The sequence below is a fragment of the Sus scrofa genome, chromosome 6, assembly GCF_054392235.1.
Source record: "Sus scrofa isolate SSC_HxYL_T2T_F1_AM1 chromosome 6, Sscrofa_HxYL_maternal_Yorkshire_Landrace_v2.0, whole genome shotgun sequence".
NCBI classification, from domain to species: domain Eukaryota; kingdom Metazoa; phylum Chordata; class Mammalia; order Artiodactyla; family Suidae; genus Sus; species Sus scrofa.
Genome location: NC_139388.1, coordinates 120,364,883 through 120,387,286, shown reverse-complemented (window position 1 = coordinate 120,387,286; position 22,404 = coordinate 120,364,883). Strand labels below are relative to the sequence as shown.

At 40.7% G+C, this 22,404-nt stretch overlaps 1 protein-coding gene across 11 annotated transcripts in view; it reads right to left on the bottom strand.

Annotated features, from left to right (window-relative positions):
- The window catches only part of RNF125 (ring finger protein 125), a 53,852-nt gene that overhangs the window by 20,988 nt on the left and 10,460 nt on the right, over positions 1–22,404 (bottom strand). For 9 of the 11 annotated variants that reach the window (XR_014807823.1, XR_014807824.1, XM_013999274.3 and 6 more), the window contains exons 2-4: positions 16,360–16,513; positions 12,013–12,107; positions 7,917–8,007 (exon numbers count right to left, since the gene is read on the bottom strand). Coding sequence is in view for 7 of the 11 variants with exons in the window: in XM_013999274.3 (XP_013854728.1) it covers positions 7,917–8,007; positions 12,013–12,107; positions 16,360–16,513 (340 nt within the window). In the remaining 4 variants the exon portion in view is untranslated. Of the gene's footprint in view, positions 1–3,878; positions 4,051–5,549; positions 8,008–12,012; positions 12,108–16,359; positions 16,514–22,404 lie in introns of those variants that run through there. The other 2 variants (XR_014807825.1, XR_014807826.1) reach the window with 2 other exon arrangements.

Genomic DNA, 22,404 nt, shown 5'->3' with positions numbered 1-22,404 from the left:
GCTGGGCATGCAGTGTTGAATAAAGAAATTGAGCTCTACTGCTTCATGAACTTAGGAGGGACAAATTGTGATACTTAAGAAAAAAAGGGGGAGAAAAGCAAGAGCTGAAATTAGTGTGTCAAAGAAGTGAGGAAGCGGGACTCAGGTTGAGCTCTAAAGGATAAATAAGAGCCAACCAGTGAAAGAAAAAACTGGGCAGAGAGAAAAGCCAGAAAGTGTGGTTCTTGCTGAAACATCTTCCGTTTATAAGATAAAATACTAAACTTCTCTTAGATTGGCCTCATAATTTGGTATGAAACATGGTGTTTGTGTCATTTGCTCCTTTTGAGTTCAATAGACCACAGATAAAATAAAACATGGAAGAGGAATATAATTACTGTATCAGAAAAAGAAACTGTTGACTTTTTAAAAATCTTTTTACAACTGCACCTGTGGCATATGGAAGTTGCAGGGCTAGGAGTCAAATCAGAGCTACAACTGCCAGCCTACCCTACAGCCACAGCAACACCATATCCTTAAACCACTGAGTGAGGCCAGGGATCAAACCTGCATCCTCATGGACTCGTTGGGTTCTCAACCCACTGAGCCACAACAGGAACTCTATAAGCTGTTTTGACTTCTTAAGGCTACATTTGAAAAAAGTCAAAATTCCTTAATGATTTTAACCTATTACCCCAGACTTGCACAACTCAGAAAGAAAAGATGAGTCACTTGTGGTTTGATCTCTGAATTATCTAATTCTATCTAGAAGGCAACATCATTTGCCCAAATCTCTGCCAGGAAACATCTTACACCTGGTGAGTCAGATGATGTCACTGATCTTATCTGAAGGCAAAGCCAACAATCAGTCCTTTTTTTTTTTTTTGGTCTTTGTCCGGCCATGGTACCATGGTATATGTAGGTTCCCAGGCTAGGGGTCAAATTGGAGCTATAGCCACTGGCCTACACCACAGCCACAGCACCTAGGGATTTGATCTGCATCTTCGACCCCCACCACAGCTCATGGCAATGCCGAATCCTTAACCCATTGAGCAAGGCCAGGGATCTAACCTGCACCCTCATGGATGCCAGTCAGATTCATTTCCACTAAGCCACGATGGGAACTCCAGCAATCAGTCCTTTAAAGCAATAATTCCACACCAATTCAAAAGCAGCCTTAGACTCAGTTCTCCCCATCCAAGGATTCCATCATGGAGGTTTCACTCAAGTGTCCCCATGGGGGAATCCCTAAGCACTTGAAACCCAATCCTGCCCTAGTATTGACCTCTAGCCTTTTCATAACCTCAGTGTGTATCTGAATTCTAGAGGCGCTAGATCATTCAGAGTGGCATGTATCTAAAGTTTCTACTCAGCATCAAACACTAACCTAGGAAACCTAAAGTGACCACCTCTAGACAGCCCTGGTGTATTACAGAACCATGGCTTTTCTGAGCAATCTGGTCCTGCCTCAAGGACATGACAGTATCCTAGCCTTGTGGTAAAGTTTTATCACCTCACCTCCCCTACTCCTAGCTCAGGCTCCCTGTGAGAGTACATGGCTTTCTCTGAGAAATCTCATGCCTTGATTTTTTTTTTTTTAATCTTTTTGCCATTTTCTTGGGCCGCTCCTATGGCATATGGAGGTTCCCAGGCTAGGGGTTGAATCGGAGCTGTAGCTGCCGGCCTTCACCAGAGCCACAGCAACACTGGATCTGAGCCGCGTCTGCGACCTACACCACAGCTCATGGCAATGCCGGATCCTTAACCCACTGAGCAGGGCCAGGGATCCAACCCTCAACCTCATGGTTCTTAGTTGGATTTGTTAACCACTGCGCCACGATGGGAACTCCTCATGCCCTGATTTTATATACCTGCAAAAGTGGCAGTAACCCACCATCAACATTTGACCCATTGTCTACTACCCTGTGAAAAAGGCATCACCAACATCATCACCTCCATTTTACAAATGATGAAACAGAGGCAAAGACGTTAATGGGATTTTTGTACCAAAGCTTATCTCTTCCAAAGCCTAGGCTTTTAACTATTAAATTCCACAGGCAATCTGATCCCACCATTCCTGGTTTATTTGTTTATTATGTTGGCTTTCTTCAGTGACCTCTAAATCATAGAAGACTCAGCTTTCATGGGCCACCTTCAATATGATGGCCAAAATGAACAGCATGTGGACTGGATTTCTGCTGCAGCAGGTACACAGTACCAATGGATGGACAAGTATGGGGTCTGCCCTGGATTGACTGATGCTATAATGCAGCCAGCCCATGTCCAGAGGGCCTTGTGTTCATCTGGCCAGAGCAGTACCACAGACACTACTGGTCTGGGCTCAGACAGTCTTTTTGTTTTGTTTTGTTTTGTTTTCCCTGCTTTTTAGGGCTACACCCTCAGCATATGGAGCTTCCCAGGCTAGGTGTTGAATCAAAGCTGTAGCTGCTGGCCTACACCACAGCCACAGCAACGCCAGATCTGAGCCACATCTGTGACCTACACCACAGCTCACGGTAATGCCAAATCCTTAACCCACTGAGTGAGGCCAGGGATTGAACCTGTGTCCTCATGGATCCTAGTCAGATTAATTTCCGCTGAGTCATGACGGGAACTCCCAGACAGCTTTGATAAAATCTCTTTCACAGGGTTGTTCGGAGGAAACAAAGAGGCACCTAGAACTCAGTAAATGGTAGTCATTATTATGTCACCTTAATGCCTTCTTTAAGCTTCTTCTTCTTCTAGGCAGGTTCCCTAGGGACCTATCATAAAACACCTCCTTAGCCCAGTTCCTTCCACGACAATCTCCCCTGGCTCCCCAACACATATCAAGCTCCTGGCTAGCCATTCCAAGGCCAAACCTCTGAGCCATCAGCATGAATAACAGATACCTTTGACTATGCTATAGGACTTTTATTTGGCCATGCCCATGACATGTGAAAGTTCCTGGGCCAGGGATCAAACCCTTGCCACAACAGTAACCAGAGCTGCCGCAGTGACAACACCAGATCCCTAACCCACTCTGCCACAGGAGAACTCCATGTGGGGCTTTTCTCTTGAACTTGCCAGAAGAGAACAGGTGTTTATGCCCTGGAGTTAGATTATTAGGTTCAAATTGTAGCTGTTTACTTATCAGCTGTAAGCTTACCTAACTTCTCTGAGCCTTGGCTTATCATTTGTTAAAATGGAAATAATCATATCCACCTCATAGGATTGTTGTGAGGGCTATCTATATATCTATCTCTCTATCTGTCATCTACCTAATATAGTTACATTTCAATCTCATCCACTTTCTGGAAGGATTTAATGAAAAAATAAAAAGCCTGTAAAACTCAAATATAAGAAAATGGAGTTCTCTTCGTGGCTCAGTAGTAACAAATCTGACTAGTATCCATGAGGATGTGGGTTCAATCCCTGGCCTCGATCAGTGGGTTAAGGATCTGGCATTGCTGTGAGCTGTGGTATAGGTTGCAGATGTGACTCAGAACTGGCATTGCTGTGGTTGTGGTGTAGGCTGGCAGCAGCTCTGATTTGACCCCTAGTCTGGGAATTTCCACATGCCACAAGTGTGGCCCTAAAAAAATTTAAAAAAACCAACAACAACTAAATTTATATATAAAAACCACACACACACATACCATAAAACTAAAATAAAATTCAAAGTAGTCTTCAAGGTATCATTTTACATCTGTTAAGACTGGGTAGTTTTTTAAATAAATGTATCAAATTTTGGCCAGGTTGAGGTGAAAGTGGTTTACTCATAAATTGCCAACACAGATATAAATGGACTCAAACTTTATAGGATGCATTTCAAGAGTTAATAAAAAGTTGCACTTTTGGTCCCAGAAATACCAACCTAAGGAACTTCCTCTCAGGAAAGAAGCCTATAGAAAGAAAACTTTATTATTTTTATTTTTTTTTTTTATTTTTATTTTTTGTCTTTTTTTTTTTTTTTTTGCCTTTTCTAGGGCCGCTCCCGTGGCATATGGAGGTTCCCAGGCTAGGGGTCGAATTGGAGCTGTAGACGCTGGCCTATGCTAGAGCCACAGCAATGCAGGATCTGAGCCACATCTGCAACCTACACCACAGCTCATGGCAACGCCGGATCCTTAACCCACTGAGCAAGGCCAGGGATCGAACCTGCAACCTCATGGTTCCCAGTCGGATTCATTAACCACTGAGCCATGTCAGGAACTCACAGAAAGCTTTAAATATACAAGAATGCAAATTCAAATCTTAAAAACTGGCACCAGTCCAAATGTTCAAAAATAGTAAGTGATAATATACCTATCATTATCCTGCTTTGCCTCACAACTATATAGAAATGAAAATTGTAAAAGACACCATCAAATTCCTGGAAGAGAACATAGGCAAAACATTCTCTGACATCAACCTTATGAATATTTTCTCAGGTCAGTCTCCCAAAGCAACAGAAATAAAAGCAAAAATAAACCAATGGGACCTAAGCAAACTGACAAGCTTTTGCACAGCAAAGGTAACCAAAAAACAAAAAGACAACTTACAGAATGGGAGAAAATAGTTTCAAATGATGCAACTGACAAGGGCTTAATCTCTAGAATATACAAGCAACTTATATAACTCAACAGCAAAAAAAGCCAACAACCCAATTGAAAAATGGGCAAAAGACCTGAATAGACATTTCTTCAAGGAAGATATACAGATGACCAACAAGCACAGGAAAAAATGCTCAACATCACTGATTATTAGAGAAAGGCAAATCAAAACTACCATGAGATACCACCTCACACCAGTCAGAATGGCCATCATTAATAAGTCCACAAATAACAAATGCTGGAGTGGGTGTGGAGAAAAGGGAACCCTCCTGCACTGTTGGTGGGGATGTAAGTTGCTACAACCACTATGGAGAACAGTATGGAGGTACCTTAGAAATCTATACTTAGAATTACCATAGGATCCAGCAATCCCACTCTTGGGCATATATCTGGACAAAAGTTTCTTTAAAAAAGACACATGCACCCTCATGTTCATTGCAGCTCCATTTACAATAGCCAAGACATGGAAACAATCCAAATGTCCATTAACAGACTATTGGATTAGGAAGATGTGGTATATATACACAAAGGAATACTGCACTCAGCCATAAAAAAGAACAAAATAATGCCATTTGCAGTAACATGGATGGAACTAGAGACTCTCATACTGAGTGAAGTAAGTCAGAAAGAGAAAGACAAATACCATATGTTATCACTCATATCTGGTATCTAATATCCAGCAAATGAACCTTCCCACAGAAAAGAAAATCATGGACTTGGAGAATAGACCTGTGGTTGCCCGGGGGGAGGGGGAGGGAGTGGGGGGATTGGGAGCTTGGGGTTAATGGATGCAAACTATTGCTTTTGGAAAGGACTAACAATGGGATCCTGCTGTGTAGCACTGAGAACTATGTCTAAATACTTACAACGTAGCACGACAATGGGAGAAAAAATTATGTATACATGTATGTGTAACTGGGTCCCCAGGCTGTACAGTGGAAAAAAAATAAGGGTGTTGGGGGAAATAACAATTAAAAAAAAAAAACAAAACACCACACTGCAAAGTAGAACTAAAATGCCAGATTGAAAAGAAAATTGGCCACATTCATAATGTACCTAGGAAATGATAAGCAATATGTATATTTAATGTGTGAACATATGGATCAATACTCAGACTATGAAATAAACAAGAGATTGATTAATAATAAAGATAAATGACTTTCAGCAACATGGATGGACCTAGAAAATGGCACACTAAGTGAAGTCAGGCAGAGATAGATAAATATATATGATCCCTAATATGTGGAATCTAATAAAAATGATACAATAGAACTCACAAAACAGAAACAAATTCAAAGATTTTGAAATGAAACATGTTTACCAGATGGAAAACACTGAGGGAGGAGGGATAAAGCAGGAGGTTGTGATTGCTGTATACATGCTACTGTATATAAAACAGATGGGTAACAAGGACCTGTTGCATCACACAGGGAAATTTACTCAATACTGTGTAATAACCTGTATGGGAAAAGAATCGAAAAGAAATGGATGTATGAATATGTATAACTGATTTACTTTGCCGTATGCCTGAAATTAACATAACTTTGTAAGTCAACTACATTCCAATAAAATTAATATAAAACAAAAATAAATTAATAAATGTATGTTTGTAGACAAGTGAAAGAATAAACACAAGTGGAAATGCTTTTTGAAAAAGTAAAACATTTCTTACTTCCCAAACTGGAGTTGGTTTTTTTTGGTCTTTTTTTGTCTTTTTGCCATTTTCCTCGCTGCTTCTGCGGCATATGGAGGTTCCCAGGCTAGGGGTCCAATCGGAGCTGTAGCCGCCCGCCTATGCTAGAGCCATGGCAACTCGGGATCCAAGCCTCATCTTCAACCTACACCACAGCTCACAGCAACGCTGGATCCTTAACCCACTGATAAAGGCCAGGGATCGAACCCACAACCTCATGGTTCCTACTCGGATTTGTTAACCACTGAGCCACGACGGGAACTCTAAACTGGAGTTTTTTTGATCACCATAAATTTTCTTTATCTGAGTACATGCTAGTTCTTTAATACTCCATTTTAAAAAACTAAAACTAGATCTACCATATGATCATCCCAATCCTGGGCATATACCCAGGATAATTTGAAAAGTACATACACCCCGCTGTTCATTGCAGCACTATTTACAATAGCCAAGACATGGAAGCAACCTAAATGTCCATCAACAGAAGAACAGAGAAAGAAGATGTGGAATATCTTCAATGGAATATTACCCCACCATAAAAAAGAATGAAATAATGCCATTAGCAGTAATATGGATGGACCCAAGGATTATCATACTGGAGTTCCTGTTGTGGCTCAGTGGGTTAAGAACCCAACTAGTATCCATGAGGATTTAGGTTCGATCCTTGGCCTCGCTCTGTGGGTTAAAGGATCCAGTGTTGCTGCAGGCTGCAGCATAGGTCGAAGAGCAAACTCAGATCTGGCATTGCTGTGACTGTGTCTTCGTAGGCCGGTGGCTACAGCTCTGATTCCACCCCTAGCCTGGGAACTTCCACATGCTGTGGACGAGGCACTAAAAAGACAAAAAAAAAAAAAAAAAAAAAAAAATCATACTCAGTGAAGTCAGAGTAAAACAAATATCATATGATAACCCTTATATGTGGACTCAAAAAAAAAAATGAACTTATTTACAAAACAAAGGGACTCATGGACTTTGAAAACAAATTTATGGTCACCAAAGGGACAGGTGGTGGGGGTTGGATTGGGGGTTTGGGATTTGCATGTGCACACTAATGTATACAGAATAAACAGGTCAATGGGGACCTCCTATACAGCATAGGGAACTCTCCTCAACATCCTGTGATAACCTATATGGAAAAGAATCTGAAAAAGAATGGATATGTGTATATGTACAAATGAATCACTTTGTTGTACAGCAGAAATTATCATAACATTGTAAATCAACTATATTTCAATAAAACTTTAATTTTAAAAAATAAAAACGCAAACTCTTGAAAAAAGATAAATGACTTTCTTCTTTTCATTTCTAGTATATTGTCATGATAGCCCTGTTTGCATTATTTAAAAAAATATCTTTCACTTTGGATGTGACCACAGTTGGTATACCAAAGTTAGATCTTAAAACTGTGCATTTCGGATCTGCTTAGTTGATTACACCCATGACTATGTATAAGAGATAATGCTGTTTAATTTCATAAATGAGTGATTGCACACGGATAATTCTTATTAGTTTCAACTCAACACTTTCAAATATTGTTAATGTCATAGAATCACCATAACCTTAACATAAATTATCCTTTATATCTATAAATAGAAGCCCATCAAATGGATTTTCTAATATGTATCAAATATTCAGACATTCCAGATATATATAGTAACACAAATCCTCACCACAGGTCTCCTTTCTGATCTATGATGAGTAATGCAATGATCCAGCAAGCTGTCTTCATCCAATTCCCTCTGACAAAACGGACATATACACCTGGAAATGGCATAGAACATAAATATTACTGAAACTATTGATAATTAGACAGCAGTCACTTAACTAGAGGTTAAAAAAAAAAAAAAAAAAAAGAATGCAGCAGAGTTCCCATTATGGCTTAGCAGGTTAAGGATCCAGTGTTGTAGAAAGCTGTGGCATAGGTTGCAGATGTGACTCAGATCTACTGTTGCCATGGCTGTGGTGCCGGCCTCAGCTGTGGCTGCGATTCAGCCCCTGGCCTGGGAACTTCCATATGCTGCAGGTGTGGCAGTAAAAAGTAAAAAAAAAAAAAAAGAAAAGAGCATATATCCAGACAAAACTTTCCTTGAAAAAGACACATGTACCCGTATGTTCACTGCAGTACTATTCACAATAGCCAAGGCATGGAAACAAGCTAAATGTCCATCGACAGATGAATAGATTAAGAAGATGTGGTATATATACACAATGGAATACTACTCAGCCATAAAAAGAACAAAATACTGCCATCTGCAGCAACATGGATGGCACTAGACACTCTCATACTGAGTGAAGTCAGAAAGAGAAAGACAAATACCATAGAATGTCAATTATATCTGGAATCTAATACCCGGCACAAATGAACCTTTCCACAGAAAAGAAAATCATGGACATGGAGAACAGACTTGTGGTTGCCAAGGGGGAGAGGGAGGGAGTGGGATGGACTTGGAATCTGGGGTTAATAGATCCAAACTATTGCCTTTGAAATGGAAAAGCAGGAGTTCCCATCGTGGCGCAGTGGTTAACGAATCTGACTAGGAACCGTGAGGTTGCAGGTTCAGTCCCTGCCCTTGCTCAGTGGGTTAACGATCTGGCGTTGCCGTGAGCTGTGGTGTAGGTTGCAGACGTGGCTCAGATCCTGCGTTGCTGTGGCTCTGGCGTAGGCTGGTGGCTACGGCTCCAATTAGACCCCTAGCCTGGGAACCTCCATATGCCGCGGGAGCGGCCCAAGAAATAGCAACAACAACAACAACAACAAAAGACAAAAAGACAAAAAAAAAAAAAAAAAAATTTTAATAAAATAAAAGGAACAAAGTGCAGCATCAACAAAAAGAAAAAGAAAAAAAACATAGGTAGATCTAGTTTCTAGTCCTCATTCTTTCTGACTTGATATATATATCAAATATATATATACACATTTTGGGGGGCCACACCCAAGGCATATGGAAATTCCTGGGCCAGGGGTTAAATTCAAGCCACAGCTGTGACCTACACCACAAGTGCAAAAATGCTGGATCCTTAATCTACTGTGCTGGGCTGTGGATTGAACTTGTGCTGCTGCAGAGACAACACCGATCTTTAACCTGCTGTGCCACAGTGGGAACTCCCCAACTTGATATTCTTTTTTTTTTTTTTTTTAGGGCCACACCTGTGGCATATGGAAGTTCCTAGCCTAGAGGCTGATTTGGAGCTGCAGCTGCCAGCCTATGTCACAGCCACAGCCACATGGGATCCAGCTACATCTGTGACCTATACCACAGCTTGTGGCAATGACAGATCCTTAACCCACTAAGCAAGGCCAGGGATCGAACCTGCATCCTCATGGATACTAGTCAGGATCTTAACACGCTGAGCCATGGTGGGAACTCCTGGACTTGATATTCTTAGTCTTGGTACTGACATTTTTGTTTTTATGAGAAATGTAAATATGTAACCTCACAGGGACAGAACAGAAACACAGTTAATAGACACTTGAAACACTTTAATCTCTTTGGAAGAAAAGTACAGTCTGAGCACCTCATTAAGGAGAAAGAGAGGCTCACACCAACCCCCTGTGCCTGGGTTACTTTTTCTGTCCCTTTCACTTCCTCCCTTTCCTAATTCAGGGAACATCTGATTTGGCTGATACTTGTTCTCCAACTAGCATCTCTTAGGACACTGGGATATATGACTGCAGGTGTCAATTCACAGGAGCAGCATCCAGTGAAGAATCGAAAACAGCATGCAACTACCTTGTTAAATCTTTATGCACACCTAGATGTATCTGTCCCTGGCATCTGTACTGTCCAATGGAGTAGCCATTAACCGAATGTGTCTACCAGGCACTTGAAATGTGACTAGTCCAAATTGATATAGGCTGGAAGTATAAAATACACACTGATTTTGAAGGCTATACATACATACATATGTATGTATACAAAATATATATATACACAGGAGTTCTTGTCATGGTTCAGCGGTTAAGGAACCTGATTAGCATCCATGAGGATGCAGGTTCAAGCCCTGGCCTCACTCAGAGGGTTATGGATCTGGCATTGGTGTGAGTTGCGGTGTAGGTCAAAGATGTGGCTCGGATCCTGCATTGCTGTGGCTGTGGCATAGGCCTACAGCTACAGCTCCAATTTGACCCCTAGCCTGGGAAACTCCATATGATGTGGGTGCAGCCCTAAAAAAAAAAAAATATATATATATATATATATATATATATATATACACACACACACACACAAAATATATATATACTATATATATTTTTTATCTTTATATAAGCAAAATATCTCAACAATTTGTATATTGATTACATGTTCAAAGGATAATATTCTGGCTACATTTGGGTAAATAAAATATGTTAAAATTAATTTCACTTATTTCTTTTTACTTTTTGAGTATGGCTACTAGAGGATTTAAAGTTACACATATGTTCTGCATTATATTTCCATTAGACAGTGGTGCCTCAAATTCTTTTTTTTTCCTACTGTACAGCACAGGGAACTGTGTCTAATCTCTTTTGACAGAACATGACGGGAGATAACATGAGAAAAAAGAATGCATGTGTGTATATATATGTGTGTGTGTGTATATGTATATATATATATGTATACACACACATATATATGCATGTATATATGTATACACACACACACACATATATATACGCCTAGGTTACTTTAATGTACAGCCAAAATAGATACGACATTGTAAATCAACTACACTTTAATAAAAAATTTTTTTAATTCTTTTTTTTTTTGGCCATGCTATGGCACTGGGAATTTCCCAGGCCAAGGATCAAGTGTGCACTACAGCAGCAACCTGGACAACGCTGGATCCTTAACCTTAACCTGCCAAGCCACCAAGGAGCTCTGCTTTTTTTTTTTGCTTTTTTAGGGCCGCACCCACGGCATATGGAGGTTCCCAGGCTAGGGGTTGAAGTGGAGCTATAGCTACCGGCCTACACCACAGCCAAAACAATGCCAGATCCAAGCCGTGTCTGCAACCTATACCACAGCTCACGGCAATGCCGAACCCTTAACCTACTAAGTGAGGCCAGGGATCGAACCCACAACGTCATGGTTACTAGTCAGATTCATTTCTGCTGTGCCACAACAGGAACTCCGGGAACTCCATTTTTTTAAGGAAAAGAAAATTAACGATCAATATCTTCCACTATATCTACTACTCACCTCCACCCTTCCTCCAGCCTATAAGATTGCCCAGCAAACAGGTGTAGGATTCAGAATGACTGCCCCAGGCCTGTTCTTTCCTGTTAGTCCATATCCTGACATGTCACTTCCTATCTTCCAGAGAGAAACCAACCAAATGAGAGGGAATGAGCTGGGGACTGAGTGGTGGAGAAGAAAATGTGCAGACGAATAACCCCTTAACCATGACCTACTTTAGGAATCTATTAGTCACAAAACAGAGCCTAGCAGAAATCCAACAGTTCTGCTTTCTATTTTTGGATATTCCTTCATATAAACTTCTGAAGAAGTTTCCCCAGTCTTTCCCATGGTCAGTTGGGTCTCCCTATAGAAAGAGAGCAGTTTCCCTACAGAAAGAAAGCAGAAAGAGTAAAATTCTTTCATAATTATTGCTATGAACAAATGACTACTAATAATAGGTATTACGGTCAGGAACCTAAACATTGTCTCATACATATTTTCACGATAAAAGTGCTAAGCTTAAAAAAAAAATTAAGCTTTCCACCCCATTAAATTCTTGATAAGCATATCAAATTCAGCATTAAACTATGCTGTTATTGAAACAAACCTTGTTGCTGTCTCCCCAAGTTCTTGAAGTGGTCCATACTTATCAATGTACTTTTGACATGTTCGTATGTGTGCCCTCATTTCGCTGAGGCAAACCTATATAAAAGCAGATTAAAATAAGCTCACTGTTGTAAAGGGGCTCACTTAAGTCAATGAAGTCTTTTGTAACCCGGCTTTATTGCTTTCCGTGTTTCAAATAAGGTCATCGCGTGGGGTCAGTTGATTAAAAGGACAGACTCATGATTATAGTACAACAAATTAAGCATTATCAAGAATAACACTATTTTAAAATTTCTTTAATACTTAGACCCAAAAGCTGAGTCCCTGCATTTAGTTCTTCCAAAAACTATGTTTTTTTAAAGTTTCAAGATGTATATTAAATCAAATTTACTTTTTGAGGGTATTATTACCTAAATTGATGATGGAAAGAAGGAAGAAAGAAAAAGGGGAGAGAAAAAAGACCAAAAGGAAGAAAAGAAAAAAGGTAAAGACACAGAAAGAAAGAAAAACAAAGATTAAACAGAATAAATAGATGGATTTTAGAGATGTTCAGAATAAGTAAAAGGAAACTCTGTGCTTCAGGAAAAGATATAAATACCATGGCTTTATAATACATCCAGCAGTAGAACATGAATTCACAATGCACAGTATACTTAATGGCCCCATTAAGAGCAAACATAAAAGACAGCTCTTGCAGTCCATTTTTATCAAGTCAGAATAAAGAGTCCTTGTTCTTCCAGATATACATTCAGAGATCCTAACCATGAGGGATCTGTTGCTAGATAACACATATTCTACTAAATGTGTCATTAGAAACTCTGATAAGATCTTGTGCTAAAGGAAGCTCTGTACAGCTGTGGTAAGGTGGCCGACCCACCCTGCTTCACTCTGCCCAAGCTACGGAAGCTAAACCTCAAACACAAAATCTACTATGTTAAGAAAACAGTTATAACTGCTTCACAAAAGACAAAAATAAAAGAAATGGAAAACTAAGTACAAATCCTTGCTTTATAAATATCCATCTAAAAAAATGTAAAAAGGACTGATCTAGGCAGCTGCCCTGAAACAGACTGTTTTACAGCCTATAACACCCAACTTTGCACATCAGTGCTCTCTCCTCCCTTTATGACTTGTTTTTTTTTGGTTTTTTTAGGGCCTCGCCCATGGCATATGGAAGTTCCCAGGCTAGGGGTCGAATCAGAGCTGTAGCCGCCAGCCTACACTACTGCCACAGCAATGAGGGATCTGAGCACATGTGCGACCTACACCACAGCTCACAGGCATGCCAGATCCTTAACCCACTGAGCAAGGCCAGGGATTCAATTTGGGTCTTGATGGATACTAGTCGTGTTAGTTACCGCTAAGCCACAAAGGGAACTCCCCCTTTATGACTTTTGTTAAAAGTTTCTTTCTGGATAAGCAATGAGGTCCTACTGTACAGCACAGGGAACTATTTTGGATCTCTTGGGATAGATCATGATGGAAGATAGTATGAGAAGAAGAATGTGTGTGTGTGTGTGTGTGTGTGTGTGTGTGTGTGTGTGTGTGTGTGTGTGTGTGTGTGTATGAATGACTGGGTCACTATGCTATACAGCAAAAATTGACTCAACACTGTAAATCAACTATATGCTAATAAAAAATAAATTTAATTTTAAAAAGTTTCTTTCTTCTTCTTTATATTTCATGATCAACAGAGAGATACATTCCTCATGTAACTTAGCAATTTGGGGACTGTATCCTGACAAATGAATTGATGAATTCATAGAGTGTCTACTCAAGACATATAACTGTGAAAGCCAGAGTTCTCTTGTCGCCCAGTGGGTTAAGGATCCAGTGTTGCTGCAGCTGTGGTGGAGGCTGAAACTCTGGCTTAGATTCGATCCCTGGCCTAGGAACTTCCATATGCTGAAAAAAGAAAAGAAAGCCAAAAAATAGAAACTGTGAAAGTCACTGTCAAGAGGTGGCAGAAGAAGCATAAGCCATGCATTTGCACTAAAAGTGCTTATCATCTAATGGAGGCAAAAGAAACAAAATAAAGACGTGTAGATGAGTAGACAGGAAACTGATATTGGGGACTGGAATACTAAAGCCAGGCTCATGAAAAGGAGATCTGGCTTCAGTACCAAAGACTAGAAAAGTTTAAAATGGCTCTAGAAGGGAAGGCCGTATTCCTGGGGCAAGAGACAGATATGACATACCTCGGAATTCCCATCGTGGTGCTGTGAAAATAAATCCAACTAGGAACCATGAAGTTTCGGGTTCGATCCCTGGCCTCGATCAGTGGATGTAAGGATCTGGCGTTGCCGTGAGCTGCGGTGTAGGTCTCAGACGCGGCTCAGAGACCTTATGGCCTTGCTGTGGCTGTGGCTGCAGTGCAGGCCAGTGGCTACAGCTCCTATTCGACCCCGAGCCTGGGAACCTCCACATGCCACATGTGCAGCCCTAGAAAGCAAAAAAAAAAAAAAAAAAAAAAAAAGAAAAAAAAGACATACCTCAAAGGAAAGATCAAAATACTTGTGAACATCAGAAATGAGGGGTGGAAAAAGGGGCTCTTCACCCAGGATAACTGGGAGGATGCTCTTGTTGACAGACACCAAGGGTGGAAGAATTAGATGACAGACTGAAAATACGCTGTTTGATTTTGTGCATGGTGAATTTTACATTATGATGAAACATTAAAGTAAAAAAGCTATAACGATTATGAAGAATGTAAAAAGCTATTGATTTCGAGCATTTACCATGCTCCCTGGTGCTAAAAGCCACTCATGTTTTATTATTTACCTTTACAACCACCCTGCGACACAAATATCCTCTTTTCCCTCAATTTACAAAGACATGAACAAAAGCTTAGATTAGTAACTTGTCCCAAATCACAGAGTAAGTGAGAGAATTTGTGTCTGACATCAGGATATCTTACTCCAAAGACCAATGTATAGATTCTGTAGTCAGGCAGCCATCAGTAGATGTTTGAGTCTTAAATAAATCTTCAAAAATGCATTGAATATTTATTATGTGCCAGTCACTGTTCAAAGCACTGGGCACACAGTTGTCAATAAAACAGACCCAAACCTTATCCTCATGGAATCTGCTGGGGATAATGGATAATGAACATTAAATTTAAAAAAAAATCATACAAGTGTAATTATAAATGATGACATAAAGGAAGTACAGCATGCTAAGAGACAGTAAAACAGGCTATAATTTAGATGAACAATCAAGAAAGGTTCTCTAAAGAAATTCAGATCTTCACTACGTGATCTTTCTTTTGACCTCTAGACTGGTAATATCGAAATAACCTCCCCTTAGCAGTTCAAATTTAATGTATCTAAAATTTAACTCAGTGTATCAAATTTAATGTATTAAAATTCTTCCCCGAGTCTGCTCCTCAAATTAGCACCTTCACCTACTCATCTCAGAAACTTAGGAGGCGGGTTTTTTTTTTTTTTTTTTTTTTTTCCCTTTTTGGCCACACGTGTGGCATGCGGAAGTTCCTGGGTCAGGAATCAAACTCAAGCTGCAGCGTGACTCCTGAACCAAAGCAGTGACAACACCCTAACCAACTAGGCCACCAGGGAACTCCTTGGGAGGCATTTTTGATACCTCATTCTCACTCACCCCCATATCCAGTCAATTACCAATTTCCTTCAAGTCCTCTCCTAAAAACACTCGGAAATAATCTCTTTTGTTGTTTGCTATTGCCCTAACCCGGTTTCCTTACTACCTGCCCTAAAAGCCACTTGATTGGCTTTACCAACCCTACTTTTGTCCCCTTCAAAACATTTTCCATGCACTCGCTAGAGTGATATTTCAAAAATATAAACCTGATCAAAAGCTTATACTTCTCCTATGACTCACTACTGCACTGAAGATGAAATCTACAATCTTTGACACGGCTTGCAAGAGCTCACATGATCTAACCAGGCTAGTGTCGCATCAAGGGAGAAAAACTGCAATAAGGAGGAAGTGGTTAACAGAGATAAATACTGCAGAGCCCAGAATGACATATGTGGAAATGTGCCACTGGATTTGCAAATAAAGCTATTCGCTGGGTGGGCTGCAATTGCATGGCAGGAATGGAGGCCAGGTAATAGAGGGTCATGGAGTAATGGGGAGAGAGGAAATGGAGGTGGTAGGCAAAAGTGTGTGTCTGAAAAATCAGGTGTCATGTGACTGTAGTCCTGCAGCCCATACATATGAAATTGGGAGAAAGGAAGAGAAGAGGCTGAGATATTAAACTCTGGAAAGTCAGGGTAGCATGAGGTCAAAGGCATAGGTGAAAGGAGTGGCTGCCATCACCATTTTCTCAAAGGTCTAAGCCAGTAACATGAACAAAAGCAGGGTCACGTACCAGAGTGTCACACTCGGTGCAATTCTGGAACTCGGATTTCATTCTCTTGGCTACATCAGTTGCTGGAACGCCTTCTGAAGGAAGATATGCCCGGCAATAAGGACAGGTCCACTTATTGTTCTTTAGACTGGTAGCAATGCAGGAACGGCAGAATCTGCAGGAAACCAACCAAGAATACATCACTTTCCTTAACAGCACTAGGTGCTCATTTGTGGAAACTCTATTTTATTTTTTTATTTGGCTGCGCTGTCAGCAAGTGGATGTTTTCAGGCTAGGGACTGGACCCATGCCATAGCGGTGACCCAAGCCTCAGCAGTGACAATGCCAGATCCTTAACCCACTGAGCCACCTGGGAACTCTTAGAAACTGTATTAAATGACACTTTGTATATTAAGAGCTGTTCTGCCACTTCCCCTTTTTCTTGCCATAGCACCCTGATTTTGCTCTGCAGGAACCACATGTCATGTCTTAGATACAATCTGGTGAGACCTCATCTCAGTTGCCCACAACCTCCTGCTGAAGGCAGAGTGCCTGATGTCAGCCAGACTAAGTGAACCCTCTCTCTGGGAGATGACTCCTAAACAGAGTGACATAGGACTGATTCAGTGACAACTTGATGGGACTGTTCTGCTCTTTATTTAGAACCTCAGATCTGCCTGGGTTCCTACCCTTCCCTTCCTAGGGGTTTTTGGTAGTAATGTCATTATAAAATAATTTAAAACTCATCTGGGGAGTCCCCGTCGTGGCGCAGTGGTTGACGAATCCGACTAGGAACCATGAGGTTGTGGGTTCGATCTCTGCCCTTGCTCAGAGGGTTGACGATCCGGCGTTGCCGTGAGCTGTGGTGTAGGTTGCAGACAAGGCTCGGATCCCGAGTTGCTGTGGCTCTGGTGTAGGCTGGCAGCTACAGCTCCAATTGGACCCCTAGCCTGGGAACCTCCATGTGCTGCGGGAGCGGCCCAAGAAATAGCAAAAAAAAGACAAAAAAAACCCCCAAAAAACCTCATCTGTAGATGTTGAAAATTATCTAGTCAAAATTACCACGATTAGGAATGTCCTGCAAGTCAAGAAATATATTCTCTGGTTTACTTAAAGATGATCATGATAAAGTCTTAACATAATCAACAGAATTCAAAATCTTGACCTATTTGTAGGAGCCATTGAAGGCTAAGTGGCACAGAAGTAAAAGTGAGCATTTTTTGATAGGTTATACACATTGGCACGATCTGAGAGCTTCAAGTTTAAGTATACTATACATACTGAAAAGTCAGTCTATCATAGATATATTGTTCCATGAATTTATGTATGTATGTATGTCTTTGCTTTTTAGGACCATACCTGTGGCATACAGAAGTTTCCAGGCTAGGGATGAATCTGAGCTGTAGCTGCCAGCCTAAGCTACAGCCACAGCAATGTGGGATCTGAGACATGTCTGTGACCTACACTACAGCTCATGGCAACACCAGATCCTTAACCCACTGAATGAGGCCAGGGATTGAACCTGTATCCTCATGGATACTAGTCAGGTTTGTAACCCACTGAGCCACAACGGGAACTCCTCCATGAAACAATGCAAATGAAATTCCCAAGTATATTAGCCATTGCTGACTCTTAAAAGCAGTCTCTTCTGCCTCTGTTACAAAATCCCTACACTGCACACAGAGCATGCTGACGTCTGCACTGTTCTTGAGGCATTTGCTTGCTGTTTATGCCTGCCCACCATCCACTTCCCCTTTTCTTGCCATAGCACCCTGATTTTGCTCTGCAGGAACCACACATCATGTGTTAGACACAATCTAGTGGGACCTCATCCCAGTTGCACACAACCTCCTGCTGAAGGCAGAGTGCCTGATGTCAGCCAGACTAAGTGGAGATGACTCCTAAACAGAGTGACATAAGGACCGATTCAGCGACAACTTGATGGGACTGTCCTGCTCTTTCTTTAGAACCCCAGATCTGCTGGGTTTCTACTCTTCTCTTCCTAGGGGTTTTTGGTATTAATATTGTTTGGTAACTTTATATTTTGATATAATTTCCTACTTGATACATGGTTCTTTTTCATTTACAAAATTTTAAAACACTTCCACATATCTTAATTCATTTAACCTTATCAAATGCCTAAGAAAGATCATTATTCCTTTATAGATGAGGAAACCAAGGAACATAAAGTTATTTTACTTTTGCAAGGTCCCATCTATGGAGTTTGGACTTGGCTGGTCATTTTTGTCTTTTCCTTTTTAGGGCTGCACCTGTGGTATATGGAAGTTCCGGGGCTAGGGGTCGAATTGGAGCTGCAGCTGCAGGCCTACACCACAACCACAGAAATATGGTATCTGAGCTGCATGTGAGCCGCATCTGCAGCCTAACAGCGAAACTTGTGGCAACACCGGATCCTTAACCCACTGAGTGAGGCTAGGGGTTGAACCCAAATCCTCACAGACACTATGTTGAAAACCCACAATATTTAAAAGCATTACCATGGAAAAGTACTGGATGCTACTCCAGCTCAAGTGTCACTTTCTAGGGTGCAGAAACCAAACTGTAGAACTGCTTAGTTCAGAAGACCTGAGGTAAACACGCTCTCCTTAAAGGTATAGTTATCAAATCTAAGTCATGAGGGCTGTAGCATCTAACATCCCCTACCCTTTTACCTTGGCATGAAAAGTATACAAGCAATCAAAAGTTTTGTGATTTGTCCAATCAGAATACACACTGGGCTATTCAACTTTAGGTAAATTTATATTATATAATGGAGCACACAGACCAGACAACTCAAAATTAAAACCTTTTAGAAAGCAAAGTATACAAGTGTGTATATAGTATAAGTTTCTTGCAGGTTTGTAGACAGATAAAAACATCCAGGGTAAAGAAAACAAGAACATTTACCTACCTGTTGGAGAAATAGGAACTGGAAAGAATGGTGTATGTGGTAGAAAAAGGGTATTTTCACTGTTGATTTTTAAGTTTCAACTATATGAACAAATTACCTACACAATAAACGATTCTTTTAAAAAGTTAATCACCTACAACCACTTGGGACAAATGGACTGGTAGTGTCTGTCTGATCAAACAAAACTAATAGGGGAGCCCTTGACTGGGCAATACCAAGCTCATGTATTTACTCAAGAGAGATTAAACAAAAAAAAAAAAGTCCATTTGTACAAGAACATTCAGAAGGAATGTTTTCATATTAGCCCCAAACTGGAAATAACCCAGGTATCCATCCACAAGTAAATGCATAAACAAACTGGGGCACAGTCTTACAATGGAATACTACACAGTGATAAAAAAGAACAAATAACTGATACAAGCAATAACATGGATGAAGCTCAAAGACATACTGAGTAAAGAAGCCAGACACATGAACTTAGCCACGAAAAAGACACAGACTCATAGACTAGAGGACAGACTTGTGGTTGCCAAGGGCGAGGGGGGAGATAGAGGAGGGATGGAGTGGGGGTTTGGGATTAGCAGATGCAAACTATTATGTATAGAATAGATAAACAACAAGGTCCTACTGTTTAGAACAAGGAACTCTATTCAATATCCTGTAATAAACCATAATGGAAAAGAATATGAAAAAGAATACATATATAACTGAATTACTTTACTGACCACCAGATACCAACATAATATTGTAAATCAACTATACTTCAATAAAATTAATTTTTTAAAAAAAGAAGACGGGAATTCTGTGGTGGCTCAGTGGGTTAAGGATCCAGCTTTGTCACTGCAGTGGTTTGAGTCACTGCTGTGGTTCAGGTTAGATCCCTGGCCTGGGAATTTCCCGGCCCAGGGAACTTCCGTATGCTATGGGTGTGTCCAAAAAATAAAAATTAAAAGAAGCCAGTACATCCTGTGTAATTCCACTTTTCTGAAATTCTTAAATAGGCAAAACTGATCTATGACAGAAAAAAAAATAACACAAAAATGAGTGCCCGTGGGGGTACATGAACGGGGATGAATGGGAAGGGGCAAGAAGGGACCATCTAAGGGAAATGAAACTATTTTATACCTTAGTATGTGGGTTTTGTTTTGTTTGGCCGTGGTGTGCAGTGGCTTGATGTGGGATCTCAGTTCCCAGACCAGGGATTGAAGTCAGGCTGCAGTGGTGAAAGTGCTGAGTCCTAACCATTAAACCACCAGGGAACTCCCCCAAAACTATTCTGTATCTTTTCTTTTCTTTGTTTTAGGGCTACACCTGAGGCACAGCAATGAGGGATCCAAGCTGAGTCTGAGACCTACACCACTGCTCATGTCAACACCAGAACCTTAACCCACTGAGTGAGGCCAGGGATCTAACCTGCATCCTCATAGATGCTAGTCGGGTTCATTACCACTGAGCCAGATGGGAACTCCCAAGATTATTCTGTATCTTGATAGGGTTTGGACTAAACATTGGTCAAAGTTCAGCAAATGTTTTACCTAGGATGTATGCATTTCACTCTATGTGTAATTTACCTTTTAAAAATCCCATAAGCAAATGATGAACTCTGGTTAATATTATGCATGCTGATATGTACTGATTGTAATCTACTCTGAAATGTGTCAAAAAATAAGATGGATTGATGGGTGGGTAGGTATGTGATAAAGTGAGTGATAAAAGCAAACACGTCGGAGTTAATAACTGTGAAATACAGATAGTGGATATATGGGTGTTCACTGTACAATTCTTTCAATTTAGCCGTATGTTTGAAATTTTTCATGATAAAATGTTAATGGGAAATTCATCCCCTTACTGTGACTTACATTTTCTTTACTCTTAACAAAAATATAGTTGGAAAATTAGGAAGGGAAATGTTTGGTGTATGAGAGGCCTGAAAAAATTTTTAAAATTTTATTATTTATTTACTTCATTTATTTATTTTTGGGCTCCATGTGTGGTATGTGGGAGTTCCTGGGCCAGGGATCAAACCCGTGCTGAAGTGGTGACCTGTGCCACAGCTGTGGTAGCAAGGTGGATCCTTAACCCTCTGCGCCACAAGGAAACTTCCCTGAATTTTTTTTTTTTTTTTTTTTTTTTTTTTTTTTTTTGCTTTTTAGGTCCACGCCTGTGGCATATGGAGGTTCCCAGGCTAGGGGTTGAATCAGAGCTACAGCTGCTGGCCTACACCACAGCCACAGCAATGCCAGATCCGAGCCTCATCTGCGTCCTACACCACAGCTCACAGCAACACTGGATCCTTAACCTGCTGATCGAGGCCAGGGTTCGAACCGTGTCCTCATACATACTAGTCGGATTTGTTAACCACTGAGACACGACGGGAACTCCTGAAGAGAAAAACATTTAAAGAAATATTTTCTAAAGAGCATCCAAATTCAATGTGAGGAAAAGATTACTTTGCATTTATGATTATTTAAATATAAATAGCACAGAACAATTTGAAAGATAAAAGGCAGAAGGGACAAAATATAAGACTTTTATTTACTTATTTATTTTTGAAGTTCCTGTCATGGCTAAGCAGAAATGAATCTGAGGACACAAATTCGATCCCTGCTCTCAGTTAGTGGGTTAAGGATCCGGCATTGCCATGATCTGTGGTGTAGGTCGCAGACGTGGCTCGGATTTGGTGTTGCTGTGGCCGTGGTAAAGGCCAGCAGCTACAGCTCTGATTCGACCCCCATCCTGGGAGCCTCCATATGCCACATGTGTGGCCCTAAAATAAAAAAAGGCCAAAAGCATTGCCGTGAGCTGTGTTGTAGGTCTCAGATTCGGCTCAGATCTGTCATTGCTGTGGCTCTGGCGTAGGCCGGTGGCTACAGCTCCGATTTGACCCCTAGCCTGGGAACCTCCATATGCCACAGGAGCAGCCCAAGAAATAGCAAAAAGACAAAAAAAAAAAAAAAAAAAAAAAAAGCCAAAAGAACCCCCCAAGTTTTATTTTCAATTTTTTTTGGTCACTCCCACAGCATGTGAAAATTCCTGGGCTAGGGATTGAATCCACACCACAGCAGTAACAACACGTGGATCCTCAAACAATAAGCCACCAGGGAACTCCACACAAAACTTTTAAAAAATGAATTTGTGTGGCTTTTAGCAAAAAC